This window comes from Mustelus asterias, chromosome 17, assembly GCF_964213995.1.
Source record: "Mustelus asterias chromosome 17, sMusAst1.hap1.1, whole genome shotgun sequence".
Taxonomy (NCBI): Eukaryota; Metazoa; Chordata; class Chondrichthyes; order Carcharhiniformes; family Triakidae; genus Mustelus; species Mustelus asterias.
The window spans coordinates 7,646,455-7,670,655 of NC_135817.1; the positions used below are offsets into that span (position 1 = coordinate 7,646,455).

The 24,201-nt window shown below is 43.2% G+C and overlaps 1 protein-coding gene across 4 annotated transcripts in view; it reads left to right on the forward strand.

Annotated features, from left to right (window-relative positions):
• Positions 1-24,201, forward strand: part of rubcnl (rubicon like autophagy enhancer) — a 61,344-nt gene that overhangs the window by 33,370 nt on the left and 3,773 nt on the right. For 3 of the 4 annotated variants that reach the window (XM_078232224.1, XM_078232223.1, XM_078232226.1), the window contains 9 exons: positions 2,213-2,405; positions 4,241-4,372; positions 5,202-5,253; positions 6,547-6,664; positions 9,163-9,308; positions 12,454-12,518; positions 19,198-19,436; positions 19,960-20,021; positions 22,868-23,021. In XM_078232224.1, the coding sequence (XP_078088350.1) occupies positions 2,213-2,405; positions 4,241-4,372; positions 5,202-5,253; positions 6,547-6,664; positions 9,163-9,308; positions 12,454-12,518; positions 19,198-19,436; positions 19,960-20,021; positions 22,868-23,021 (1,161 nt within the window). The remainder of the gene's footprint in view (positions 1-2,212; positions 2,406-4,240; positions 4,373-5,201; positions 5,254-6,546; positions 6,665-9,162; positions 9,309-12,453; positions 12,519-19,197; positions 19,437-19,959; positions 20,022-22,867; positions 23,022-24,201) is intronic. The other variant, XM_078232225.1, reaches the window with a different exon arrangement.

Sequence of the window (24,201 nt, forward strand, 5' to 3'; positions counted from 1 at the left end):
TAAGTTTCAATAAGATCCTCCCCCTTGTCCTTCTAAACTCCATCGAGTATAGGCCCAGAACTCCTCAACTGCTCCTCGTATGACAAACCCTTAATTCCTGTGATCATTACTGTGAACCTCCTCTGGACCCCTTCTGAGGTCTGATGGTGGTTTTTTATTTAAAAAAAGGATTATATAGCTGGCTAATCAAATGTGTGCACCAAGATTACCACTGAAGCAGCAAAAAGAGAAGTAGGATTCTTTCAAAGAGTCACTGGAACGTGGAGCAACTGCCTGCTGAAACTAAAATGAGGAACTGGCTAAATGATCACGAAGGACCGAGGTGGACTGGGGGTTTGTTCACTCTGGAACGAAATGTGACCTGACTTTTAAAGTCACGAAGGGGGTTTGGGGTAGATGTCGAGAGAGCATGTTTGTACTTGTGATCGAGTCCAGAGGGGTACGTGAATAAGTGGCCTAAGAAATTGAAGAGAAATTTGTTTTTAACTAGTGAGAATGTGGAACTTGCTGCCACGTGGAAGTAGTTGAGGCAAATAGTGGAACTGTATTTAAAGGGAAACGTGAAGAAAGAATGCTGATTGGGTGAGCTGCATGAAGAGACTCGTGTGAAGCATCGATGCTGGAATTGGTCTGTTGGGCCAAATGGCATGTTTCTGTGTGAAGTATTTTGAAAAGGAAATGTCCACGGGCACTGGAGCAGTGAGATGGGAGGACACAAGATGACTTCAGTTGAAAGGAACAGGGAAAATTTCATGACTCAAGTCAGCAACAAAAAAACTTGCACCTATGGATTTCCCCAGTTCCATATATAACTCTTGTCATTTAAGTTGCAGAGATATATTTATTGCTGTTGTCAATGACAGCCAGTCAAGCTGCCTTTTTTGGATATGGTCAAGCAAGTCTGTGTGTTGGCCTTGGTAGTCCCCAGGATTCCTGTCCAAATGGGTAGCCGTGGGGATGACTGAAGCATCTGTTTGTTTGACATTGGTTCTGCGGGGACTGGGCAGAAGTCGCACAGGGTGGTTATAGATGTGCTCAGGTCTGGACTTTGAGATTGCTCTCTTTCAAAATGATACTGATTTGAAATTCTGGGTGCAATAGCTAAACATGAATTTTTAATTCAGATTAAGTATTTGTTTTTATGGAGAAAAAAGTAGCAGCTAATGTGAGAAAAGTCCCTTTTTTAAAAGAAATTCTTGTGAATACATTCATCTGATTCCAAAGGTGTTGGCAAATTTCTGGATTTTAATCTTCCCTTTGAACACTTTGTATAATTTGCTCCATGATTTGCTATCTCAAGCTGGTATGGTGTGTCAGTCCCAGTGCCATTGCCACATATTAAAATGACCATTTCTAGTCTGTATTTGTAAGAAAGCCTCTGAGGACTGGGGTGGCTCTTGTGATGCGAGACCAGGTATCACTTGGGTGGCACAGTTGGGCACATGAGTGGCGCAGGCTTGGTAGGCCGAAGGGCCTGTTCCTGTGCTGTATTGTTCTTTTAGTAGTTAACATTGCTGCCTCAAAGCACCAGGGTCCTGGGTTCAATTCCCAGCTTGGGTCACTGTCATAGAACAATAGAATCCCTACAGTCCAGAAAGAGGCCATTCGGCCCATCGAGTCTGCACCGACCACAATCCCACCCAGGCCCTACCCCCATATCCCTACATATTTTACCCACTAATCCCTCTAACCTACGCATCTCAGGACACTAAGGGGCAATTTTAGCATGGCCAATCAACCTAACCCGCACATCTTTGGACTGAGGGAGGAAACCGGAGCACCCGGAGGAAACCCACGCAGACACGAGGAGAATGTGCAAACTCCACACAGACAGTGACCCAAGCCGGGAATCGAACCCAGGTCTGTGCAGTTTGCACATTCTCCCTGTGTCTGCGTGGTTTCCTCCCACAGTCCAAAGATGTGCGGGTTAGGTGGATTGGACATGCTAAATTGGCCCTTGGTGTCAGAGGGACTAGCTAAGGTAAATGCATGAAGATAGGACCTGGGTGGGATTATGGTCGGTGCAGACTCAATGGGCCGAATGGCCTCCTTCTGCACTGTAGGATTCTATGATTCCACATTAAGATAGAGGATGGCATAATCCTGACATTTGCTGTAAATAGAGTATCTACTATTTTGTGCGGCGCCCAGTAAATGATTTAGATTCTGCCTCTCATGAATTCGGTAAAGAAGTCACTGCTTCTGTTCGCAGGAGAATACACACCTTGTTGTTGCTGATATGGTCATTGCTGCGTTAGAGAATGTGAAATGCAATATGTGTGAACAAGCGGAGAGACTGGATGGTAATCTGACAATTATCCAGACCCCAGCAGATGACCTGAGCACTCTTATTAAGAAGGAGGCACATTCTGACTCGGTGAACTCTGTGGACAGTGGTTATGAATGTAAGTGTTGAGTTGCCTTTGAATTGAAATATCTGACTCTTCAACTCTATACAACCTGTAGAAACAATGACCCTTGTATTTAATGCACACGATGAATAAACTGAACGTCACTTGGTTTTAGACCACATTGACAGAGCAAAATTAACTCGTCTTGAGAACTCCTAGGGTTTGCAATGTCTATCACCACCTTCCCAGAATAGATTTGAGATTTACTGTGATAGAACAAAGTAAATATCTGAGGGTCCTTTGTACCTGTAGTCAGTTTTAAATGTAAGGTGGTAAATATTACAACATTCATTTATTCAATTTTTCACTGTTCAATCTCAGAATGAAAATGCTTAAGAAGCGTGCCAGAACTTAGTGTGAACATTATCAAGATAGACTGCATGGGATCTAATCTAGTAACCATCCACTTTCCAACAAAGTCTGTCTCTCCCAGTGAGGATCCAAACATAAACTGGACATGGTATTCGTAACGGATCCTTAATCAAGTCTTGTCTGTCTCAACTGGCTTCTTATTGATTCCATGAATTTGGTAGTTTCTCCATGGATTTGTTCTGAGCCCCTGTTACTGTGAATTTAGTAGCTTTTCATATGGAACATCTGTCAAAAGCCTAAGTTTGCCTATGTCATAGGGATCACCTCCGTCCATTTGGGTTGCTACCCCTGCATGCTTTTTCCTTTTTTAAGGATTCTATTTAACTTTCACCTTCAGTGTTAAACAAGTTCTCTCAATCTATTTCCTTTCCTTTCATTTATTGAATTTACTGCTCAGGATTATGGCATCATAGAATAGAATCCCTACGGTACAGAAAGAGGCCATTCAGCCCATCGAGTCTGCACCGACCACAATCCCACCCAGGCCCTACCCCCATATCCCTACATATTTTACCCACTAATCCCTCTAACCTACGCATCCCAGGACACTAAGGGGCAATTTTAGCTTGGCCAATCAACCTAACCCGCACATCTTTGGACAGTGGGAGGAAACTGGAGCACCCGGAGGAAACCCACGCAGACACGAGGAGAATGTGCAAACTCCACACAGACAGTGACCCAAGCCGGGAATCGAACCCAGGTCCCTGGAGCTGTGAAGCAGCAGTGCTAACCACTGTGCTACCGTGCCTGGATGTTTTTGATTCCTGAGTCATGTTCAACTTTTTATCACACACACACCCCCCCCCCCCCCCCCCGCCTTCCAGGAGAGGTTGCAATTTCTGGATCATTAATGAAGGACAGATGAATGTTTTGTGATTTATTTATTTTTTCCTTGATTCACTTGATCAAGAGGCAGTTGCACATTACCTCTGCCAAGTCTAGCTCATCAACTTCAGTATTCCTGGTTTGTAGTTGGGTTGCTGAGGTTTCCCATGATTTCATAGCTTTCCCAACTCTGTGGAAAAATTACTGTGTAGTCTGCAGTATCTGACAGCTTTGACTTGATATTTGTATCTAAAAGGTGGACGTAGGTTAGTCAGAATATTAATTTTAATTAAACAGAAGAGTAGGTCAAAGGACATGTCCTCAAGCTAGTTAAAAGGGAACTTTTTAGATCTTCATGCAGTAAGTGACCAAACTTTAGAATGTGCTTCAGGCCCATTGACGGTGATAGCCCTGGATGCGTTTAGAATTTAATACTGCATTGGAGAGAGTGGAGGATGTTTCTGAAAGGAGTTAAGATTAGCCAAATGGTTTTCCTCATTTATAATTTCCATTCTTCCTGACAACTGACCATTTGGTGAGCTCATGTTCCTTGGGAGTAAATTACCTTGTACGTACCCTTGGGGAGTGATATCATTAGTTGGGCGTACTGACCTGTCATTTCTATTCTATAGGTGGCTCAGCAACTCAGTTGGATGATTCCTCCGATTCTGGCCCTAAGTCCCTGTGTGAAGACAAACAAAATGGTGATGATGCAGCTGTTGGTGCTGATGACGATGATGATTATGATGATTTTGTGATAATAGGTACAGGTGTCAGAATAGACCTAGGTTATAAGTTGCTTAACCTCGATAAGTGATATGGCGGGGAGGGGGGTGGTGGAATGGATAATTTCCAAACTATTTGGGGGTGGGGGGAGCATTGGGGTAAAGATGTTTTCTCACCATCTCTAATTCCTGCTTTGAGTGATGTGTGTGCACTGCACTTCTCAGCTTTTGCACTTGACTATAGAGCTAGTTTCTGGACTGATACTTGATCTCGTAAGAAATGTGTAGTCAGCTTTGAACATGTGCATTTCCCATCATACCACCGGATAACTTGAACAAGGCCAATATTCTAGTTAGTTAATTATTCCATGAAGGGACATGACACTGAGCCTGCAGTTTTTGACCACTTTTAGCATAAAATCATCAGAAAAGTGACCTTGTCATCCAGTCATTTTGTCTGTAAATAATAGCAACTTGTACTAGATTTAGCATTTGCTTGCAAACTGAAACAGAAGCAGTGTTATACAGGACATAGACCATGGATGGGACAGGATATCCTTCTGGAACTGCTGATTATGTTCCTAGAGTGAGTTTACTGTGGTAGATCACTGACTTTGATTATCAGTCCTGATAGCAACATGGGAAATCAATAGTGTAAACCAGTAGGCAGAGTTGGGAGTTCCTAGTAAATGCTACTTGCACTACAAGCTAACATGAGAGACCCAAGTTCATTTCTTGTAATGACCATCCATATTAAGTGTGTGCTTGTTTTGAGCTTTGTGGAATGTTTTTCTTGTTTGAGGAGGGACAGAAGATAATGCTGCCTCATTTGACGCTTTTATTTCTTGAACATTTTTTTCAACTGCAGAATTTGATGACCTTATTTTTGGTTCTGATGGCCCCTTAAAGTCAATAGAAAGGTAAAGGTTTTCTCAGTTCAGTGTTTTGACACAGTGTTTTCAAAATTATTGTAATAAATGTGAATTGCTGCCTGCAATCTGGGCCATGTGGTGATGAGGATTGTAACACTAAGGCTGCATGCTGGGAGCAGAGAAGCATTGGCTCTCGTGAGGCGCTTGAATTTTCAGCAATTTCTAGTGTATTTGTGACCCTAATGGTGGAAGACTGGTTTGAGTTTAATATGCAAGCCATTGTGTAATGCATTCAGCAAAATGTACTGAGGAAGAAAAACCCTGTAAATACCACCAGTTGCGAGGCAATTCATAGAATCCCTACAGTGTATGAGGTGGTCATTTGGTCCATCGGGTCTGTACTGACCACAATTCCACCCAGGCCCTAATTCTGTAACCCCACATATTTACCCTGCTAGTCCCTCTGACACTAGAGTCAATTTATTGTGGCCAATCAAACTAATCTGCATATCTTTGGACTGTGGGAGGAAACCAGAGCGCCTGATGGAAACCCGTGCAGACGGGAGAACATGCAGACTTCACACCGACAGTGACCCAAGCTGGGAATCGAACCCGGGTCCCTTTGACCTTTCAAACAGCAGGTCATCCTCTATCTCCATGTGAATTTGAAAAGATTACTGCATGTGGGCATTAACTACCAATTAAACTTGGTGGAGAAAGTTAGGACTGGCACATGTCGTCTTATAACTCAGGCCTGAGAACAATTAAAATAGTCTTGTTCCTGTAAATAACTGATCTTTGGGGAATTTTTAAAATTCAAACCTTTCTTTCTTTCCCCTCCTACTGTTTCTTTCTCCATTCTTAACTCTCATAGTTTGGTTAAGGTATACTTATCATGGTAGTCACTAGTCTTGCGTACTCTATTGACTTAATTGACCTAACTCTAACCTTGCTTCAAAAGGCTGAAGGTTAAATGAAAGTATCCACCGTGATTTTTTTTTTGTATATGACTAGGATATGAAGGGATCTGGAACACTAAAGCAGGCACATGGAGTTAAGATAACAGTTCAGACATAATTCAATTGAATGGCGAAAAGGAGCCTGATCTGAGGGTTTTAGAACATCTGCCCAATTGCCAATCTCAAACTTGCCCCCTCAGAAGGCTGAATGTGTCTCGAGTTTTAGCTGCTATTTGCTCCTTCCCTGCAGCTTAAAAATAGAAATGATTTGCACAGCAACCCCTGGTATTTTTCATGGCACTGTTCAACCTTGTATTATTCCTAACTATCTTGTTTGCAGTGCATGACTTTTTTACAGGTACTGTTATTTTCTCTCTTTCAGGCACTGTTTATCTGCTGAATACTTGGCTCGCCGACTATTTAAATCATTCAGGACAACATGGTTGCCCCCAGAGACTGAAATGCATCATCTTGACATGGTGGAGAAGGTGCTGGATGAAGTACGTAGCTAATGGGTTGAAATGTCTTTCCTTGGAACATTGTTATCTTCCAATCCATGCACTGGCTAATGTGCATAATTTGAATTGAGATTTTTTTTCCTAAATAAAAGGAAAGGGGGGGAATAAAACTTCCATTCATATAGCACCTTTCATGATCCATGCCGACACACTTTACAGCCATGAAGTATAGTCCCTAATTTTGGAAATGCAGCTGTCAACAGTTTTAAGGTTCCATAGCAATGTGATAACCTGTTTGGTTGAGGAATAAATATTGACCAGGAAACTCTTGGGAGCTCCTAGTAATGCGAATCTTCTGCATTAACTGAAAGGACAGTCAGGGCTTTGGTCTATTGCTTCAATCATTGGATAGCACCTTTGAGCATGCAAGACTCCCTAAGTGCTGTGTTGTTAAGGATCCGTCTCAACTGAGCTCAAAGGTCTGGCACATGACTAGAACCCAAGACCTTCTGAATTCATTGTGGGAGACAATTTGCACCTATCTCCAGCATAGCTAATCTGCCCCTTACTCTCCAAGCAGCCTTGCACCATTCTATCTGTGCAACCTGCTGTATCATAAAATCCCTACAGTGCAGCAGAAGGCAATTCACCCACCCAGGCCCTATTCCGAAAACTCTTATTTACCCTGCTAATCCCTCTGACACTAGGGTTAATTTAGCATAGCCAATCAACCTAAATGCGCACATCTTTGGACTATGGGAGACTGTAGGCATACACCTTGGCTGAATTCTTTGGTCTTTGACTTTCCAAACCTTTTCCTCTCTGGCCTCCTCCCTGCTTTCTTTGGTACAGTAACTGCCTACTCGCTGGACACCATGCTTAAAACCCTCGACAATGCCGCTCCCTTTGAATGGACTTTTGATCACTTTTACTCTGGCTGAATATTTTTCTTCAATGGGATTTTTATTGCGTTAATGACATTGATGTAAATTATTGGTCACCACCAGCGGCACTGCTACCTGCTTTGCAAATGAATTGCAAGTGATATGCAGTTGTGTGGAAAGTTTGGAGAAAATGTAACCTTGTAGGGAGGTTAAAAAAAACGCAATCCTTCCATTGCTTCACCATGTAGGTGAAATCTAGTCAACGACAGTGAGCTAGGTCAGTAGCTAACACTTATTGCAGTCAGGGTAAGTTAATTGCCAGACGTGGAATTTAAGTGTCTATTGAAAGAGCACTTGTGTAGCAAGATGTCAAAAAGCACTTTCCTTCTGAATTGCAATCACTATTCTAATGCCAGAGACGCAGCTGGCAATCTTGTCCACTGCATTGGCCCACATAGCGAAGGGAATTTGTTTATCAGTTGGTTGAAGCATAAACAATGGCCAGGTGAATGCCACGAATCCTCTGCTAATATGTTCACCTGAGAGCTGAGCCATGGTTTAGTGTTTCATCTGAAAGGGCAGCATCTCCAACAGTGCACCACTCCCTCAACATTGCCCTACATCAGTCCAGGTGACTTATACAAGCAAGCCTCTGGACTAGAACTTGGACTTCTGACTCTGAGGCAGGACTGCTGACACTGGTCCATAGTTGGCCCTTTTTCTGAGATTACAAAAAGAAACACAAACAATTGCAGATGCTAGGAACTAGAGTAGAAGGTGCTGCTGATACCCAGGTCAGTCAGCACCTGTGATGAGAGGTATGGCCCTTAGCCCTGATTATTTTGTGATTTGCTGTTTTATTTTCAGCATTCTGTTTGATGAATCTTCCAGTTGCTGCTCCTGGTACTGTTGTAGACTGCTTTAATTAGAATTATTGCACAAATGAAGCTTTTTAATGACCTAAACAATACTGGGAATGCTGTGTATTGGAGTGCAATCTCAAAGTTGCTTCAGTCCTTGAAATACGTTTGAAAACTTAGCCCCCAGGAAGTACCAAAAGTCCAGTAGACCCATTTTTAAACCAGTTTCATTGGTATTTTAAACTTGTCACCATCAAATTCTTTCTTTTTAGATCTCTGCTCTTACGAGGTGAAGAAGAATCTAATGTATGGAGTAGGGTGGCACAATTTTCCTGTCAGACTTTCACCATGGCAAACTCCAACCAATTGCTATGTTCGGTTTACCAATTCCCAGCTGCTTATGATTCAGATGGTGAAATAACATTGGTGCTGTGTTTTAATTTTTAAATGTAATGGGTAAACTTGCAGAATTTGACATTTGCTTAGTCCATTGTTGCTGGCACTCGAGAAAAGACAGAATAAGTGGTTTTGATACAATAGATGAAATGTTGTGATGTGCATAAATAAGCCGAGATATCAAACCTGAGCCCTATGTGATCTCAGCAAACACCTGACCAAGATACCCCTGCGCACCCCTCCCCCCTCCCACTCTGATTGCAAACAGGAAGTGTTGAGAGTAGGCACTACATCTATTTTAATTTTACATGTCTGGACCACCCTGATGGACTGTACAGCACAGCTCCACCTTTTATCTTTAACTTGTGTGTCTTTCTCTCTCCTGGCCTGCACCCTCTAGTTTCTCCCTCTGAAGGATACTTTGCCTGGTGCTGAAGAATCAGTAGACCTGACGACGGACTTCAAGTTAAACTCCCGATTGAGAGGAACTACGGAGTGGGCCCCACCTCGCTTTCAGATTCTGTTCTTCATCCATGCTCCACAGAGGTATGTGTGGCCAGATATAACTTCCAGCACCATAATACAATTAATGATGGCACACTATCTGGAGTAAAGCGTCAGTCACGAGGTAATTTTGTCAGTTTATTGTGGAAAGAAATTTAACATTTGATGCCAAATTTTTAGATCTAGCAAATTCAGTTTTCAGTAACTGAGCTGTTAATTTTAAGCTACTCATTCATTACAGAAATTTTGAAGACTAGTCACTCACTATTCCTCCCTAGAATGGGCTAAATATCTTTCTAAAACACTTGTTAAAGAGAAATTTATGATTTTGCCATTAGTTTACATTATTTAGGAATGAGGATTGATTTTTAGAGGGAATTGAAGTATAATTTTACAAGAAATGCTCCTAGTTCTGCCTCAAGGAAGCCCTGTGTGATCATTTAATTATAGTTTTTAAATATTCTGGATGTGGATGATGTTGGCAAGGCTGCATTTGGTCACATCCACCCCACCCCCCCACCCCCCCACCCTGAGCTGGGTAGCCCTGGTGGAACCCAACCTGAGCGTCAGTGAGCAGGTTATTGCCGACTGAATGTCACTTGATAGTACTTCCCCTCCATCGCAGTGCTGATGATCCAGAGTAGATTGGGGCGGTAATTGGCTGGTTTGAATTTGTCCTGCTTTTTGTGTGCTGGACGTACTTGGACAGTTTTCCACATTACTGGATAGATGCTAGTGTTGTAGCTGTACTGGAACAGCTAGGCTAGGGCTGTGAAGGAACTTTGAACTACAAGTGTTCAGTACTATTGCTGGGGCCCATAGCCTATGCAGTATCCAATATTTTAGTCACTTCTTGATATCACATGGAGTGGATTGAATTGGCTGAAGACTGGCATCTGTGAGAGGCCGAGATGGATCATCCACTTTGCGCTTCTGGCTGAAGATTGTTGCAAATGTCTTGGTTTTTGCACTGTATGTTCTGGGCTCACTATCGTAGGGGATGGAATATTTGTGGAGCTGCCTCTTCCATGGAGTTGTTTAATTGCCCTTGACAAAGTGGTGATGAGCTGCTGCCTTGAATCACTGCAGTCCATGTGGTACACCCAGAGTGTTGTTAGGAAGGAGATTCCAGGATTGTGATCCAGCAACAGAACAGTGATATTTCCAAGTCAGGATGGTGGTATATTTTCAAAATTGGAGGGGCAGGTGATGGTAATCCCATGCATCTGCCCTGACCACCTTGATGGTAAGAGTTTGGAAGACACTATCAAAGGAACTTGGTGTGCTGCTGCAGTGCATCTTGTAGATTTGTGTACACCGCTCCACTGTGTCGGTGGTGGAGGAGGGAGTGAATCACAGAACCTCTACAGTGAAGAAGGCAGCCATTCAGCCCATCGAGTCTGACTAACCACAATCCCACCCAGGCCCTCTTCCTGTAACCCCACATATTTACCCTGCTAATCCCCGTGACACTAAGGGGCAATTTTTAGCATAGCCAATCAACCTAACCCGCATATCTTTGGACTGGAAACACACGCAAACGGGGAGAATGCACAGACTCCGCACAGACAGGGACCCAAGCCGGAATTGAACCCGGGTCCCTGGCGCTGTGAGGCAGCAGTGCTTGCCACTGTGCTGCCCCAGTTTTAAGGTGGTGGATAGGATGCTGATTTAAGTGGCAACCTTTTGTCCTAGATATTGAATGTCTTTTTGGAGCTCCATTCATCCAATCAAGTGGCAAGTGTTCCATTGCACTCCTGACTTGTGCCTGCAGATGGTGCACAGACTTGGGGGAGATGGAAGGTGAGTTACCTGCTGCAGAATACTCAGCCTCTGGCCTGCTCTTGGAGCTACAATAATTGTATGGCTGGTCCAGTTCAGTTTTGGATCATCGGTGATTCCCCAGGATGTTGTTGATGGAGGATTTTTTGTGAAGGTAATACCATTAAACATCAAAGAGCAATAATTAGATTCTCTCATTGGAGCTGATCATTGTTTGATAAGTCACGTTTGTGCCATACGTTGACCTAAGGTTGAAAGTTGTCCAGATCTTGCTGCATCCAGGCACCGACTTCAATACTAAGGAGTTCAAATGTGCAATCATCAGCGAACAAACTCGGGCAAGGTCATTGATGCAACATTTGAGGCATGGTGGTTAGCACTGCTGCTTCACAGGGCCATGGACCTGGGTTCGATTCCCAGCTTGGGTCACTATGCAGAGTTTGCACATTCTCCCCATGCCCGCATGGGTTTCCTTCCGGGTGCTCCGGTTTCTTCCACTCTGAAAGTCAAGCTGGTTAGATGCATTGGCCATGCTACATTCTGCCTCCGTGTACCCGAACAGGCGCCAGAGTGTGGTGACTGGGGGATTTTCACAATAACTTCATTGCAGTGTTAATGTAAGCCTACTTGTAACTAATAAATAAACTTTAACTGAAAATAGTTGGGCAAAGGACATTTCCCTGAGGAACTCCTGCAGCAATATCCTGGGACGGAAATGATTAGCCTCCAATGGCTGCAAGCATCTTCCCTTGTGTTTGGTATGACTCCAGCCTGTGAAGAGTTTTTCCCGTGAGTCCCATTTGACTCCAATTTTGCCATGGTTCCTTGATGCAGAGGCAGTCACTCTTGCCTTACCTTTTGAACTCGAGTTTGGTTTTGTCCATACTTGGACTAGGCTGTAATAAGATCTGGAGCCAAGTGGTCCTGGCAGAACCCAAGCTGAGCATCAGTGAGCAGGTGCATCTGACTATGCACTTCATAGGTGGGGTGGGAATTTGTAGATTGGATTTTTCCTTTGTGGACAGGATATTTGTAGAAGAGTTGTAGATGCACTAGAACAGTTGACACTGCTCCTGAAAAGATGCAAACTGAGTCCTGCCCTGTCAATACTTCGAAATTTGGTTACTTAATGTCCTAAACTTTTTGAGGGGAATGAAAGTTGCTAAAATTCCGTTTCTCAGGAGTAACTGTAAGGGAAGCTGTTTGCAGTTTTTCTTCAAAAGACTAAAAGTACAAATGATTAACTTGCTGTAATTGAGCAAACCTGGAACCTGTCTTGGCAGTCTGTGTAACATGTACAAATCAATTCTCAAGTAAAATATTTTAGCCAAGTGATTTCAGATCAAAGTAAGAACCTTATTTGTTCGTCTTAAAAATAAATCTCTCTTTATGTTTACAATTACAGGCGAGAAACTGTTATAGCTGCTCAGAATTCGATGTGTGCTGGTTGTGGGACACCAGTAGAGCAGAGTAAGTAGCAGAAGATGCATCTGATCTTGTGTGGGTGGCACAGTGGTTAACACTGCTGTCTAACAGCTCCAGAGATCTGGGTTTGATTCCCGGCTTGGGTCACTGTGTGGAGTTTACACATTCTCCTCATGTCTGCGTGCGTTTCCTCCAGGTGCTCCAATTTCCTCCCACAGTCCAAAGATGTGCAGGTTAGATGCATTGGCCATGCTAAATTGCCCCTTACTCTCCTGGGATGCGTACGTGTGAGGGATTAGCAGGGTAAATATGTGGAGTTATGGGGATAGGGCCTAGGTGGGATTGTTGTCAGTGCAGACCCAATGGGCCGAATGGCCTCCTATTGCACTGTAGGGTTTCTATGTGTGACCTCTTGAGTATTCATTCAGTCACAGAAACATGACACTTGTCGTGATTTTGATGTAACTTTGCTAGGTTTTAATTTTTTCAAAATGTTCAGATACAGCAAGTTTTGATGACATGAATTGTGGCCTGCAAGGCCAAAGTAGGGTTGGTGTGTGGCCTCCTTACTCCACCCCTCCCAAACAACAGTAGCTTGATTGATAGCACTCCTGCCTGTCAAAAGATTAAGTTCTAGTCCCACTCCCAAGAGTTGAGCACAAAAATCAAAGCTGACCCTCCAGCAGAGTCCTGAGGAAATGCTGCACTCGAGGTGCTGTCCCTCAAGGAGATGCAAAAGATCCCATGGCATTACTTCAGAGTTGTGGAGTTATTCCCAATGTCCTGATGAGTGAATATTTATCCCTTTATCAAGTTAATTAAATGAGTTGCCTGGCGATTGGCACTTTGTTAGCCAGGTTAGCTGCCAGGAATCCTACATTGGAAAAACGACTCTACCTCATTGGCTGGCCAGTGCTTTAAAGCGTCCAGTGGCTGTGAATGACATTATAAATACCAAGTCATTTTCTATTAATTGCATTAACCGCACTTGCCTAATATTGAAATGCATTTACCATCTACATATTCATTCGGTCCTCTTTCCCCTACTCATACTGATTTGGTAGTATCCACCAACTGCTTTTCAGCTTCCAAATCACTAATGTAAATAGTGAATAACGCTGTTTCCAACACTGAATTAAGTGAAGAGATAAGATTTCAATTCCAAATGGTTTAAATCTAATTTATGTACTTTTGCTCTTGATTCTCACACCAGAAGAAATATTTTTGTTAAAATAAGCTGAAGGGTGCCTTTTAAGACAGATTAGTAATGATTGCCTTGCTACTGCATAATGCTCAATATGAGGTGTTGCATGTAAAGGACTGTTTTAGTAATTTAGATTTTACTTGCAGATAACAGTGAGCGGGGTGTCTCAGCTTCTTATTGCACAGTCTGTCAATTGTTGGCAGAAGCCTATAGCGAGCAAAACATGTCTTTGGCTGCCGTTCACTTGCTTTCTCGATCACTGCACCATGGGAGTTTGCCCATGTCACCCAGCTGCAGCTGGAGTCCAATTTCAGAAACCCTGGATTAGATCACCCTTTGACCTCCCAAATTCAAAGGGAACGTGAGACAAATTGAAACTTGTCCTTCAAATTTAACCTATTGAGCCCCGGTATCATTCTGGAGAATCTGTGCTACACGCCCTTTTTTCCAGCCAAAATAACCTGGGAGGTGATGTCCAGAATTAAACACTTTTTCTCATGAGTGATGGGATCTGACCAAGGCAATGTAAACTCTGCTTTTGTATTCCAACCTCTTGAGGAGGCCAATATTCTATTAACCTTCAATGTGGAAAAAGAGGCAGTTTTTTTTCCCCCTTGGCAAATCTAGTGCAATGGCATTGGTTTCCTCCTTGCTTATCATGAAGTGCTGCACATTGCTACCTCAACATTAGTCAAAGTCAAGAGCCATAGGTATGGCACATCTCTCCATTGGACATATAATTAGCTTGAGGGGTATTACTCCACAAGCATGGAGCATGGTAAGGTGGCAGGCTGCTAAGAACTACAGCTGGGATAGGGGATTGAATCTGCACTGTTGTAATCACCTGCTAGCTACCTAGATGGTGCTGTTATAGCAATTTAAAGAACTTTTTGGCTCTATATTTAGGGATAGGTGACTGACTGCATAATGTCTTGGTGTTCTTCACAGCCTCCAACTCAAACTAGTGGTGATTGAGCCATTGACAATTGAACAGGAAAGGTGGGGAAATAACTAGCAAGCTTGAAACTTTCAATGCAGTAACTGGATAAGGCAGTGTTATTACCCTGAACTGATTGGACTGTTAGGGGGAAGAACTCTTTTTTTTCTCATAGGAATCCCTGATTTTTGTTAGGGGACTATTATCAGCCCTGTTTGGAGAACCGGCATTTCTTCCATAGGGAGGGACATTCATCCAAGTTGGCTTTGTAGCTTGTTTTTTTTTGTTCATGGGATGTGGGTGTTGCTGGCTGGGCCAGCATTTATTGCCCAACCCTGAGGGCAATTGAGAATCAACCACATTGCTGTGGGTCTGGAGTCACATGAAGACCAGACTAGGTAAGGTCGGCAGATTTCCTTCTCTGAAGGACATTAGTGAACCAGATGGGTTTTTACGACAATCGACAATGGTTTCATGGTCATCATTAGACTTTTAATTCCAGATTTTTTTTATTATTGAATTCCAATTTCACCATCTGCTGTGGTGGGATTTGAACCTGGGTCCCCGCGGAGCATTACCCTGGGGCTCTGGATTAATAGTCCAGTGACAATACCACCTCACCACTGCCTCCCCAAGGAGGCTTTGCAGTTTCCTCTAGTTTGGACATGGTGTATGAAGATGCAATGGGTGAGGTAATATTTAAGATTTAATGGTGCTTCCAACAACTCCAAGTAATTGTGCCGCATGTTGTGCAACTGAGCAATTGAAACCAGGGTGAAAGGAGGGAATTCGGTTTGTAATTTCAGGAAGTGATCACACCCAGTAGGTAAGTACCTCTAATTTGGTCAGGGACAGCAGGGTGTGACTGCAAGTGAGACAGGTAGAGGGATCCTGAATTGAGGAACGGAGGAGCCTCAGCTCTTGACCTTGTCAAACAGGTATAAGGTACTTGCTCCCTGTGTGGATGAGGAAAAGAGCTGTAGGGAGGATGAGCTAGCCAACCACTGCACCGTGGTACAGGAGGCCATTCAAGAGGGGGGTGCAAAAAGACAAATGGTCATTGTCGGGGATTATATAATTAAGGGGATTGATAGCGTCCTTAGTAAGCAAGATTGATTATGTTGCCTGCCTGGTGCCAAGGTGAGGGACATCTTTGACTGGCTTGAAAGGATATTTGAGGGGGAGGACCCAGTTGTTGTGGTCCATGTTGGGACAAACCACATGGGCAAGACTAGGAAAGAGGACCTGTTTGGGGATTATCAAGCACTAGGAACTAAATTAAAGAACAGGTCCTCGAGGGTTATAATCTCTGGATTACTACCTAATCCATATGCGAATTGTCATGGGGATGAGAAAATTAGGGAAGTAAGCACGTGGCTAAAGAAGTAGCATGGGTTCCATTTCATGGGGCACTGGCATCAGTGTTGGAAAAGGAGAGATCTGTACCGTTGGGATTGTCTTTACCTGAACCGACCTGGGACCAGTGTTCCAGCGGAAATGATAAATAGGGTGGCCACAAGGACTTTAAACAAGGGGGGGGGGGGGTGGAAACTATGGGAAATATAATGGTTAATGGAAAGCAAAGCAGCAAGTTAGCATGTGGGGAGGAGGTTTCAACTATATGGAAAATTATGAAAAAAGTTAAAAGGAAGGAGAACTCTATGTTATTAAGTGGTGTTACGATTCAAAAAGGTATAAAAACTAGCATAAAGGCACTTTACCTAAATGCTCGTAGCATTCGAAACAAGGTAAATGAGTTGATTGCACAAATCACCATGAACGAGTATGATTTAGCGGCCATTACAGAGATGTGGTTGCGACTGGGAGTTAAATATCCAGGGGTATCAGACTATTCGGAGGGACTGACAGGAAAGTAAAGGAGGTGGTGTAACTCTGATATTTAAGGATGATATCAGGGCAGTAGTGAGATGATATAGGTTCTGTGGAGAAAAAGGTTGAATCCATTTGGGTGGAAATTAGAAATAGTAAAGAGAAAAAGTCACCTGATGGGCATAATCTATAGGCCACCAAATAATAGCATCACCAGTGAAGCGAGCAATAAACAAAGAAATAACTGATGCACGTAAAAATGGTACGGCAATTATCACGGGGGATTTTAATCTACATGTCGAATGGTCAAACCAGGTCGGTCAAGGCAGCCTGGAGGAGGGGTTCATTGAATGTATCTGCGATCATTTCCTTGAACAGTGTGTAACGGAACCTACGAGAGTGTGGCTAAGGTAAACATTAGCAGCATCTGTAAGGAGATAAAAGAGCTGACGTTTTGAGTCCAGATGACCCTTTCTCAAAGCTAAAAGGCATAGGAAGTGGGAGATATTTATACTGCAGGGTGAGGGAATAAATGTTCCAGTGAAGCTCAACGCAAACTGCAGGAACAGCACCTCGTCTTCCGACTTGGCATATTACAGCCTTCTGATCTCAACATCGAATTCAACAACTTCAGATGATTTAGCTCTACCCCACCTCAACCCCTTTGTTTTCATTTTAATTTTGTTCTCTACCTTTTATTTCTTGTCTTTCATTTCCCCTCTCCACCACTCTCCTCTCCTCTCCTCTCCCCCCCCCCCCCCCCCCCACCTATTTTATTCCTCCTTTTTCTTCCCTTTTCTCCCCCTTTGCTTCCTGGTTTCTATATTTTACCACTCTCCCACCCATTTACCTCCCTCCCCCCCCCCCCCAAACCCCCTCCACATCTTCATCTGTCATGGTTTTCCCTCTGATGTTAGCTTCTCTGCCGTTTGGCCATTCACACCCTTTTATTCTCTCTGTGGACAGCCATTTTCAGCCAGTCTTTTCCCCTGGTTTCTGTGGCTATGACTCATCTTTCATTCCCTCACCCTGCAGTATAAATATCTCCCACTTTCTATGGCCTTTTAGCTTTGATAAAGGGTCATCTGGACTCAAAATGTCAGCTCTTTTTTCTCTTCTTACAGATGCTGCCAACCTGCTGAGATTTTCCAGTATTTTCTCTTTTGGTTTCAGATTCCAGCATCCGCACTAATCTGCTTTTATTAGAGAGATTCACTAGATTGATTCCGGAGTTGAGGGTTGGCTTATGAGGAGAGACTGAGTAGACTGGGACTATACTCATTGGAATTTAGAAGAATGAGGGGGGATCTTGTAGAAACAGATTATGAAGGGAATAGATAAGATAGAAGCAGGGAGGTTGTTTCCACTGGTAGGTGAAACTAGAACTCAGGGGCATAGCCTCAAAATAAGGGGGAGCCGATTTAGGACTGAGTTGAGGAGGAACTTCTTCAAAGGGTTGTGAATCTGTGGAATTCCCTAGCCAGTGAAGCAGCTGAGGCTACCTCATTGAATGTTTTTAAGGCAAGGATAGATTTTTGAACAGTAAAGGAATTAAGGGTTATGGTGAGTGGGAAGTTCAGTGGAGTTGAGTCCACGAAAAGATCAGCCATGTTCTCATTAATCCCTGTTGGAAATTTCTATGTGCATTTGGTGATGCTCAACTGATGTCCTCCATCAAATAATCTTGTTGCCACTCTTTATCTGAACTTGGAAATGAGTGCCATTGGATCAAGTAAAAGTCACCCTGTGCCTGGGACTGTCCCAGTGTGCGCATCACCTTTTTTGAGAAAAAGGGGAAGGTAAACTTACTGCAGTAGTTATCAGGAGGTAGTTGAGAAATGGGTGAATCCACTTTATGCTGCCACAATGCAGTAGCAACAAGAGTGGTATTCCCCACTAACAGGATGCTACCACTGGTGTGATGCCAGGCAGGTAGGTTATACATTCCAACAATTGGATCACATCAAACAGCACATTCCTCAGGTTGTCCACAACAGTGTGCTGAAAGCTACATACCAGACCCTGTCGTTTGTAGAGTACATCTACACATTGTGCCCTTTTCAGATGGTTCACTTCCCATGGCAGTGCCTTGACCAATCCCTGGTTTGAACCAAAGCTTGGCAGTTAACTGTTTCCTGCTGCATTCTCCATTGCAATGCCTTTACCAAACAATTTGCCAACCAATCAGCACTTTATTTCTCATGCAAGTGCAAATTGTTTCCTTTTCAATTGATATTCTTGGCAAAAGCTGTCCTGATTAATGCAAGGCAAAGAGCTTTGGCAGCATATCTTAGTAACACTCACTTAATAGTTTATTTGGTGGATTATTTTCAATAATTTGTAAGTGCAAATGAAGTGCTTTTAAACCATATTTAAGTGCTGCCAGTGGCTTGGGTCACTGTTCTGACCACATTTAGCATCCATAGGCCTGTTGTCCCTGTTTTGATGCCCTACTTGTAACTGATTTACCTGTGCTGAAACACTGGGTTTTCATCTGAGACTAACACTTTTCCCCATTGCTGCAACATTTGGGGCTCTACATGGGAGAAATGGACTGCAATCAACAATCCTCCCTCACACCCTTGATGTCAGGTAGTATCTGCTTGCAATGCAACTGTTATTAAACAGTATTTTACAAATTGGGAAAATATAATAACTTTAGTTGTGCAGTAAAGGAAGATTTAATCTATTAGAATTCAACAGTTATCTTGGAATGGAACATTTAAAAATATATATTTATTTAACCCTTGCAGAATATATCAAAAAGCTTCGTTATTGTGAGTACTTGGGGAAATACTTCTGTGAATGCTGTCACCACAATGAGGAATCTCCAATTCCTGGCCGAATCCTAATGAAGTGGGATTTCAGCAAGCATCCTGTCTGCCATTTCTCCAAACAGCTGTTGGAAAGTATATGGCATGATCCACTATTCAATATATTCTACATCAACAAGTCCCTCTACAACAAAGTAAAGGAACTGAGAAAGGCCAAGGTATGTGTGGGGCTATTTGTGTTTGTGTAGTATGGGGGTAGGCTGATAGGCGCTGTATTTGATTTGGTTACTAATGCTGAGTTCTAAATGGTTGCAATAAAAGGGGATCTCGGTCAACTTATTTCCCATTCCTGAGATATGGGTATCATTTGGCAAGGCTGGAATTAATTGTCAATCCTGAGTTGCCCTTGGTGGCCATGAATTGTTGCTGTCTGTGCATCAAAGGTACTCTGCCATTGGGTCGGGAGTTCCTGACCCAGTTACTGTGATGGAATGGTAATAGATTCTGGGTATTCCGAGACTGATGTCACCATGTACCTGCTGCCCTTGTTCAAGTGATGGACGTACTGCTAATGTTGCAGTGCCTCCTGGCTATGTTAACAACTGTAAACTGTTCACCATTTTAATTGTGCACTTTTTAAAAAGCGGGGCAGAACTAGCTTCTGAATGTTTACTGGTGTGTTGTTAGCTATTCTTATCTGTAGGCAATGCAATAATACAGAACATTTTTTTTTTAAATCAGGAAATTCAAGAACAGTTGATTCACATCAAAAAGCTGATAAAGACCTGCAGATTGGCTGAAAGGTACCTTACCTGTCCCTAAACTTGCACAACTAGATGATTGGGTAGAATTCATTTCATCGTTTGTGTCAACAGTGGTTCAGTTAGTAGCGTTCTTGCCCGAGTCAGAAGTTTGTGTTCAGGTGTCACTTCTGCACAAAAGCTCAGGTGACATTCCAGTACAGTACTGCGGGAGTGTGACACTGGTGCTGGCTTTTAATTAGATCTTAAACCAAGGCCTTATCTTCTCTCCCCAGGTGGATGTAAAATATCCCATGACACATCCTCAGTGCCCTGGCCGATTTTTTTATTTGTCTACATCAACATCACAAAATCTGGTCAAAGAATTGTAGAAACCCTACAGTGCAGAAAGAGGCCATTTGGCCCATCGAGTCTGCACCAACCACACTCCCACCCAGGCCCTACCCCCATATCCCTACATATTTACCCGCTAATCCCTCTAACCTACGCATCACGGGACACTAAGGGGCAATTTTTTTTTAGCAATGGCCAATCAACCTAACCCGCACATCTTTGGACTGTGGGAGGAAACTGGAGTAACAGGAGGAAACCCATGCAGACACGAGGAGAATGTGCAAACTCCACACACAGTGACCCAAGCCGGGAATCGAACCCAGGTCCCAGGAGCTGTGAAGCAGCAGTGCTAACCACTGTGCTACCGTGCCATTGGTAGCATTGGTCTGTTTCTAGTAATTTGCTGTGTACAAATTAGCTGCTGCATTTTCTATTGTACAGCAGGGGTAGCATTTCAAAAAGAACTTCATTTGGTGCTGTAAACTGCTTCGGGACATTTGGTGGGTTTGAAATAATATCCTGCACCCCACCCCCTGCCCCTCATCAAGGATTAGATTGCGAAGTTGCAGAAGTAGTAACCTGCAGGAAGTGACCTTAAAAAAAAAGGGCTGGGCTGTTAGGCAGCTGTCATTTCATTCCTGCAATGCACTTCAAGCTCAACAATTGTTGACAGATTGTTCAGCAAACCTTAATTTAGTTTACTGACCAATTGTCAAATACAATCAATCCAAAAATATTCCACAGGATAGCATTTTCTTTGTTTCATGAAGGTGTGTCACTGCCTGTGTTACATCATTAGAAATCATAGAAACCCTACAGTGCAGAAGGAGGCCATTCGGCCCATCGAGTCTGCACCGACCACAATCCCACCCAGGCCCTACCCCCACATATTTTACCCACTAATCCCTCTAACCTACGCATCCCAGGACTCTAAGGGGCAATTTCTTTAACCTGGCCAATCAACCTAACCCGCACATCTTTGGATTGTGGGAGGAAACTGGAGCACCCGGAGGAAACCCACGCAGACACGAGGAGAATGTGCAAATTCCACACAGACAGTGACCCGAGCTGGGAATCGAACCCAGGACCCTGGAGCTGTGAAGCAGCAGTGCTAACCACTGTGCTACCGTGCCGCCCTTATAAAGGATCCATGTTGCAGCCCTGCATGGTTCAAGTTTGGATCCTTTCCCACAGCAGTAATCTCAATCATGTTCCAAGTACACAAGTGCTTGCCACCCTCCTCCAACAGGCCAGTCTCCATTCCATCCTTTCTCTTCAGTTTGTGTTCTCCTTTCTCCCATGGCCCCTTTTAAAAGGTTACGATTCAGTCAATTCAACCTTTGAAGAGGTTGATTGACAGATTTTTGGGTAGGGGGTTACAGACCCAAAGTGGGTAGATGGAATTATAGGACAGGACAGATCAGCCACAATCTGACAGAATAGTTTTGAGGAACTGAATGGCCTCAATTCTCTCTTCCACATTGTCACAAAGTCTGAAGTCAGAACAGATTTGTTCATGAGTAATGGTTTTCAAAGTGTAGTGCATCTTGAATGTTAATGCAGGCAGTCCTCATACTTCTGATAGTTGATTTCTGAAAACCCATGGGACAATGGCAATTGTAAAGTCAAGTTTACTTATTCGTGTCACAAGTCGACTTACTTTAATACTGCAATGAAGTTACTGTGAAAATCCCCTAGTCGCCACAATCTGGCTTCCGTTCGGGTACACTGAGGGAGAATTTAGCATGGCCAATACACCTGACCAGCACATCTTTTGAACTGTGGGAGGAAACCAGAGCACCCAGTGGAAACCCACGCAGACGGGGAGAATGTGCAGACTCTGCACAAATAGTGACCCAAGAGAATCGAACCTGGGTCCCTGGTGCTGTGAGGCAGCGGTGCTAACCACTGTGCCACCAATTGGTTCCTGAACCAAGGTCACAAACCACTTGTGGGGCACCCAGTGCCTGTTTAAATGCTCTCCACCCCTGCCCTGTCAAATCACTGAGGCGATTGTGGATGCCTACTCATCCTAGCACAAGTTCTTCGATTAGTATGAGGGATATAGAGAAGCCACTGATCACTACCTGATTCATCTTGAACTTCTGTTCAAGTCTGAGCACGTTGTATAAATGCAATAAAATCATGCCAGTGGTGCCAAAAAGATCGAACAGAATAAAACACTCATTTCCAACCTAATAAAGACGGTTTAACCTGTCCAGTCGTGCAAAACATCAAGGTGCATGCATGAACATGCTGGCATGGTGTCAGTCAAAACTGACATTGTAAAGTTGAAATGGGGGTGTTGATTGATAAATGTTGTAAATGCAGTTTGTCATAACTCCAATGTTGTATAGCCAAGGACTGCCTGTAATGCAAAGTTGAGCAGCATAAAGGCTATGTTGGAAATCCATTGCCATTCCTCTTGTGTGGTTTCTTCTCCAGATGCACTAGGTCTCCACCATTGTCAGAATTGCTTATTCTAATTAAGAAGCCGCATTCTATTCTTCTAATATTGGTCTGTCTGTTTAAATCCACATGTTTAAATTTGACAGAGCAATGGTTGAGTTCTGGCAGATACGTTCCCATCTGACTGAGGAGCTGCACCTTTACTCACTGAATGATCTGATGATGGTGAAACGAGGCCTGCTGGTTCCAGGCCTGAAAGATGCCCTGAAAAATGTCCTTGCTCATGTGGAAAGTTGTGAGGTAAAACCACGTTAAATTTTCTGAAAAGCTGAGATTTTTAGTCTGGCTGTGAACACCTTGGTTGGTGGTACCACTCCTGCCATTTTGAGCGAGATAATTGAGTTTAAATACCATTTTAGGCTGTTGTTCCTCTAGTGTGGTACTGAAACTGGACAAGTAGGATCCTGCCTTCCAGGTAAATGTCTTGAGTGGTCATCCTCTGACAATATCTGAGCAAGGGGAAAATTCTCTTCAATATTCCTTTCAACCATAGAATTCCTACAGTGCAGAAGGAAGCCATTCGGACCATTAAGTCTGCATTGATTCTCCAAAATAGCATCTTGCGGTGCAGAAATTGATTGTTCCAAAGGTAACTCATTGGTTGTGAATTGCATTAGGATGTCCTGCAATTGTGGAAGATGTTGTGTAAATGGAAATTTTGTTCTGTACAAAAGCAAACACAAACTTTGGCAAGGAAAATGTGTGCCTCAAATCAGACTTGCACCATGTGACCCATGTAGAAGAAAGGTCTAAGCACTCCATGTTCATTTTAGCTTATTGAAGATCATGTACCACTGGATTTTGTGTCTAAAATGGTAACTTGAGGTTCCATTCAGCAATATCAAACACTTAAACTGTTCAGGTATGTAGAGAATACAGCTTAGCCTATTGATACTTGACATTTAATTGAAAATGGCAACTTTTTATCCCATGGAATGTTTTTTTTGTGGAGTAGAGTACAGATAAGAAAGACACGGCTGATTTTTGTCCATGTTTAGAATTCTAGGATAGTTGCAGCAGAGAGGGAGGCCTGTCTGTCTGTGCCTAGAGCAATTTGCCCAGTGCCACCCGCTTGCCTTTTCCTTATTGCCCTGCAAATATTTCCTCCTCAATGATCCAATTCCTTTTTTAAGGTCTTAAATCTACCTCCACTGAGGCAATGCTTTGCTCTGCACTCATTTAGAGTTGTATACTTCATTCCACCAACCTCCACTGAAGCCCTACTGTCCATTCCACCAACCTATGTCCTTGTGAAGTTCTGAATCATCTTCATTACAGTTACAAATTTCCAAATGATATAAAACTTGGAAATATTTTGTATCCTATACACCAGTCTAGTTTCTTGATATTTAATAATCAAGAAAATTAAAACTGCTGGGGAATCTCTCTACATACCATCCTCCAATCTGGGAGAAAAAAG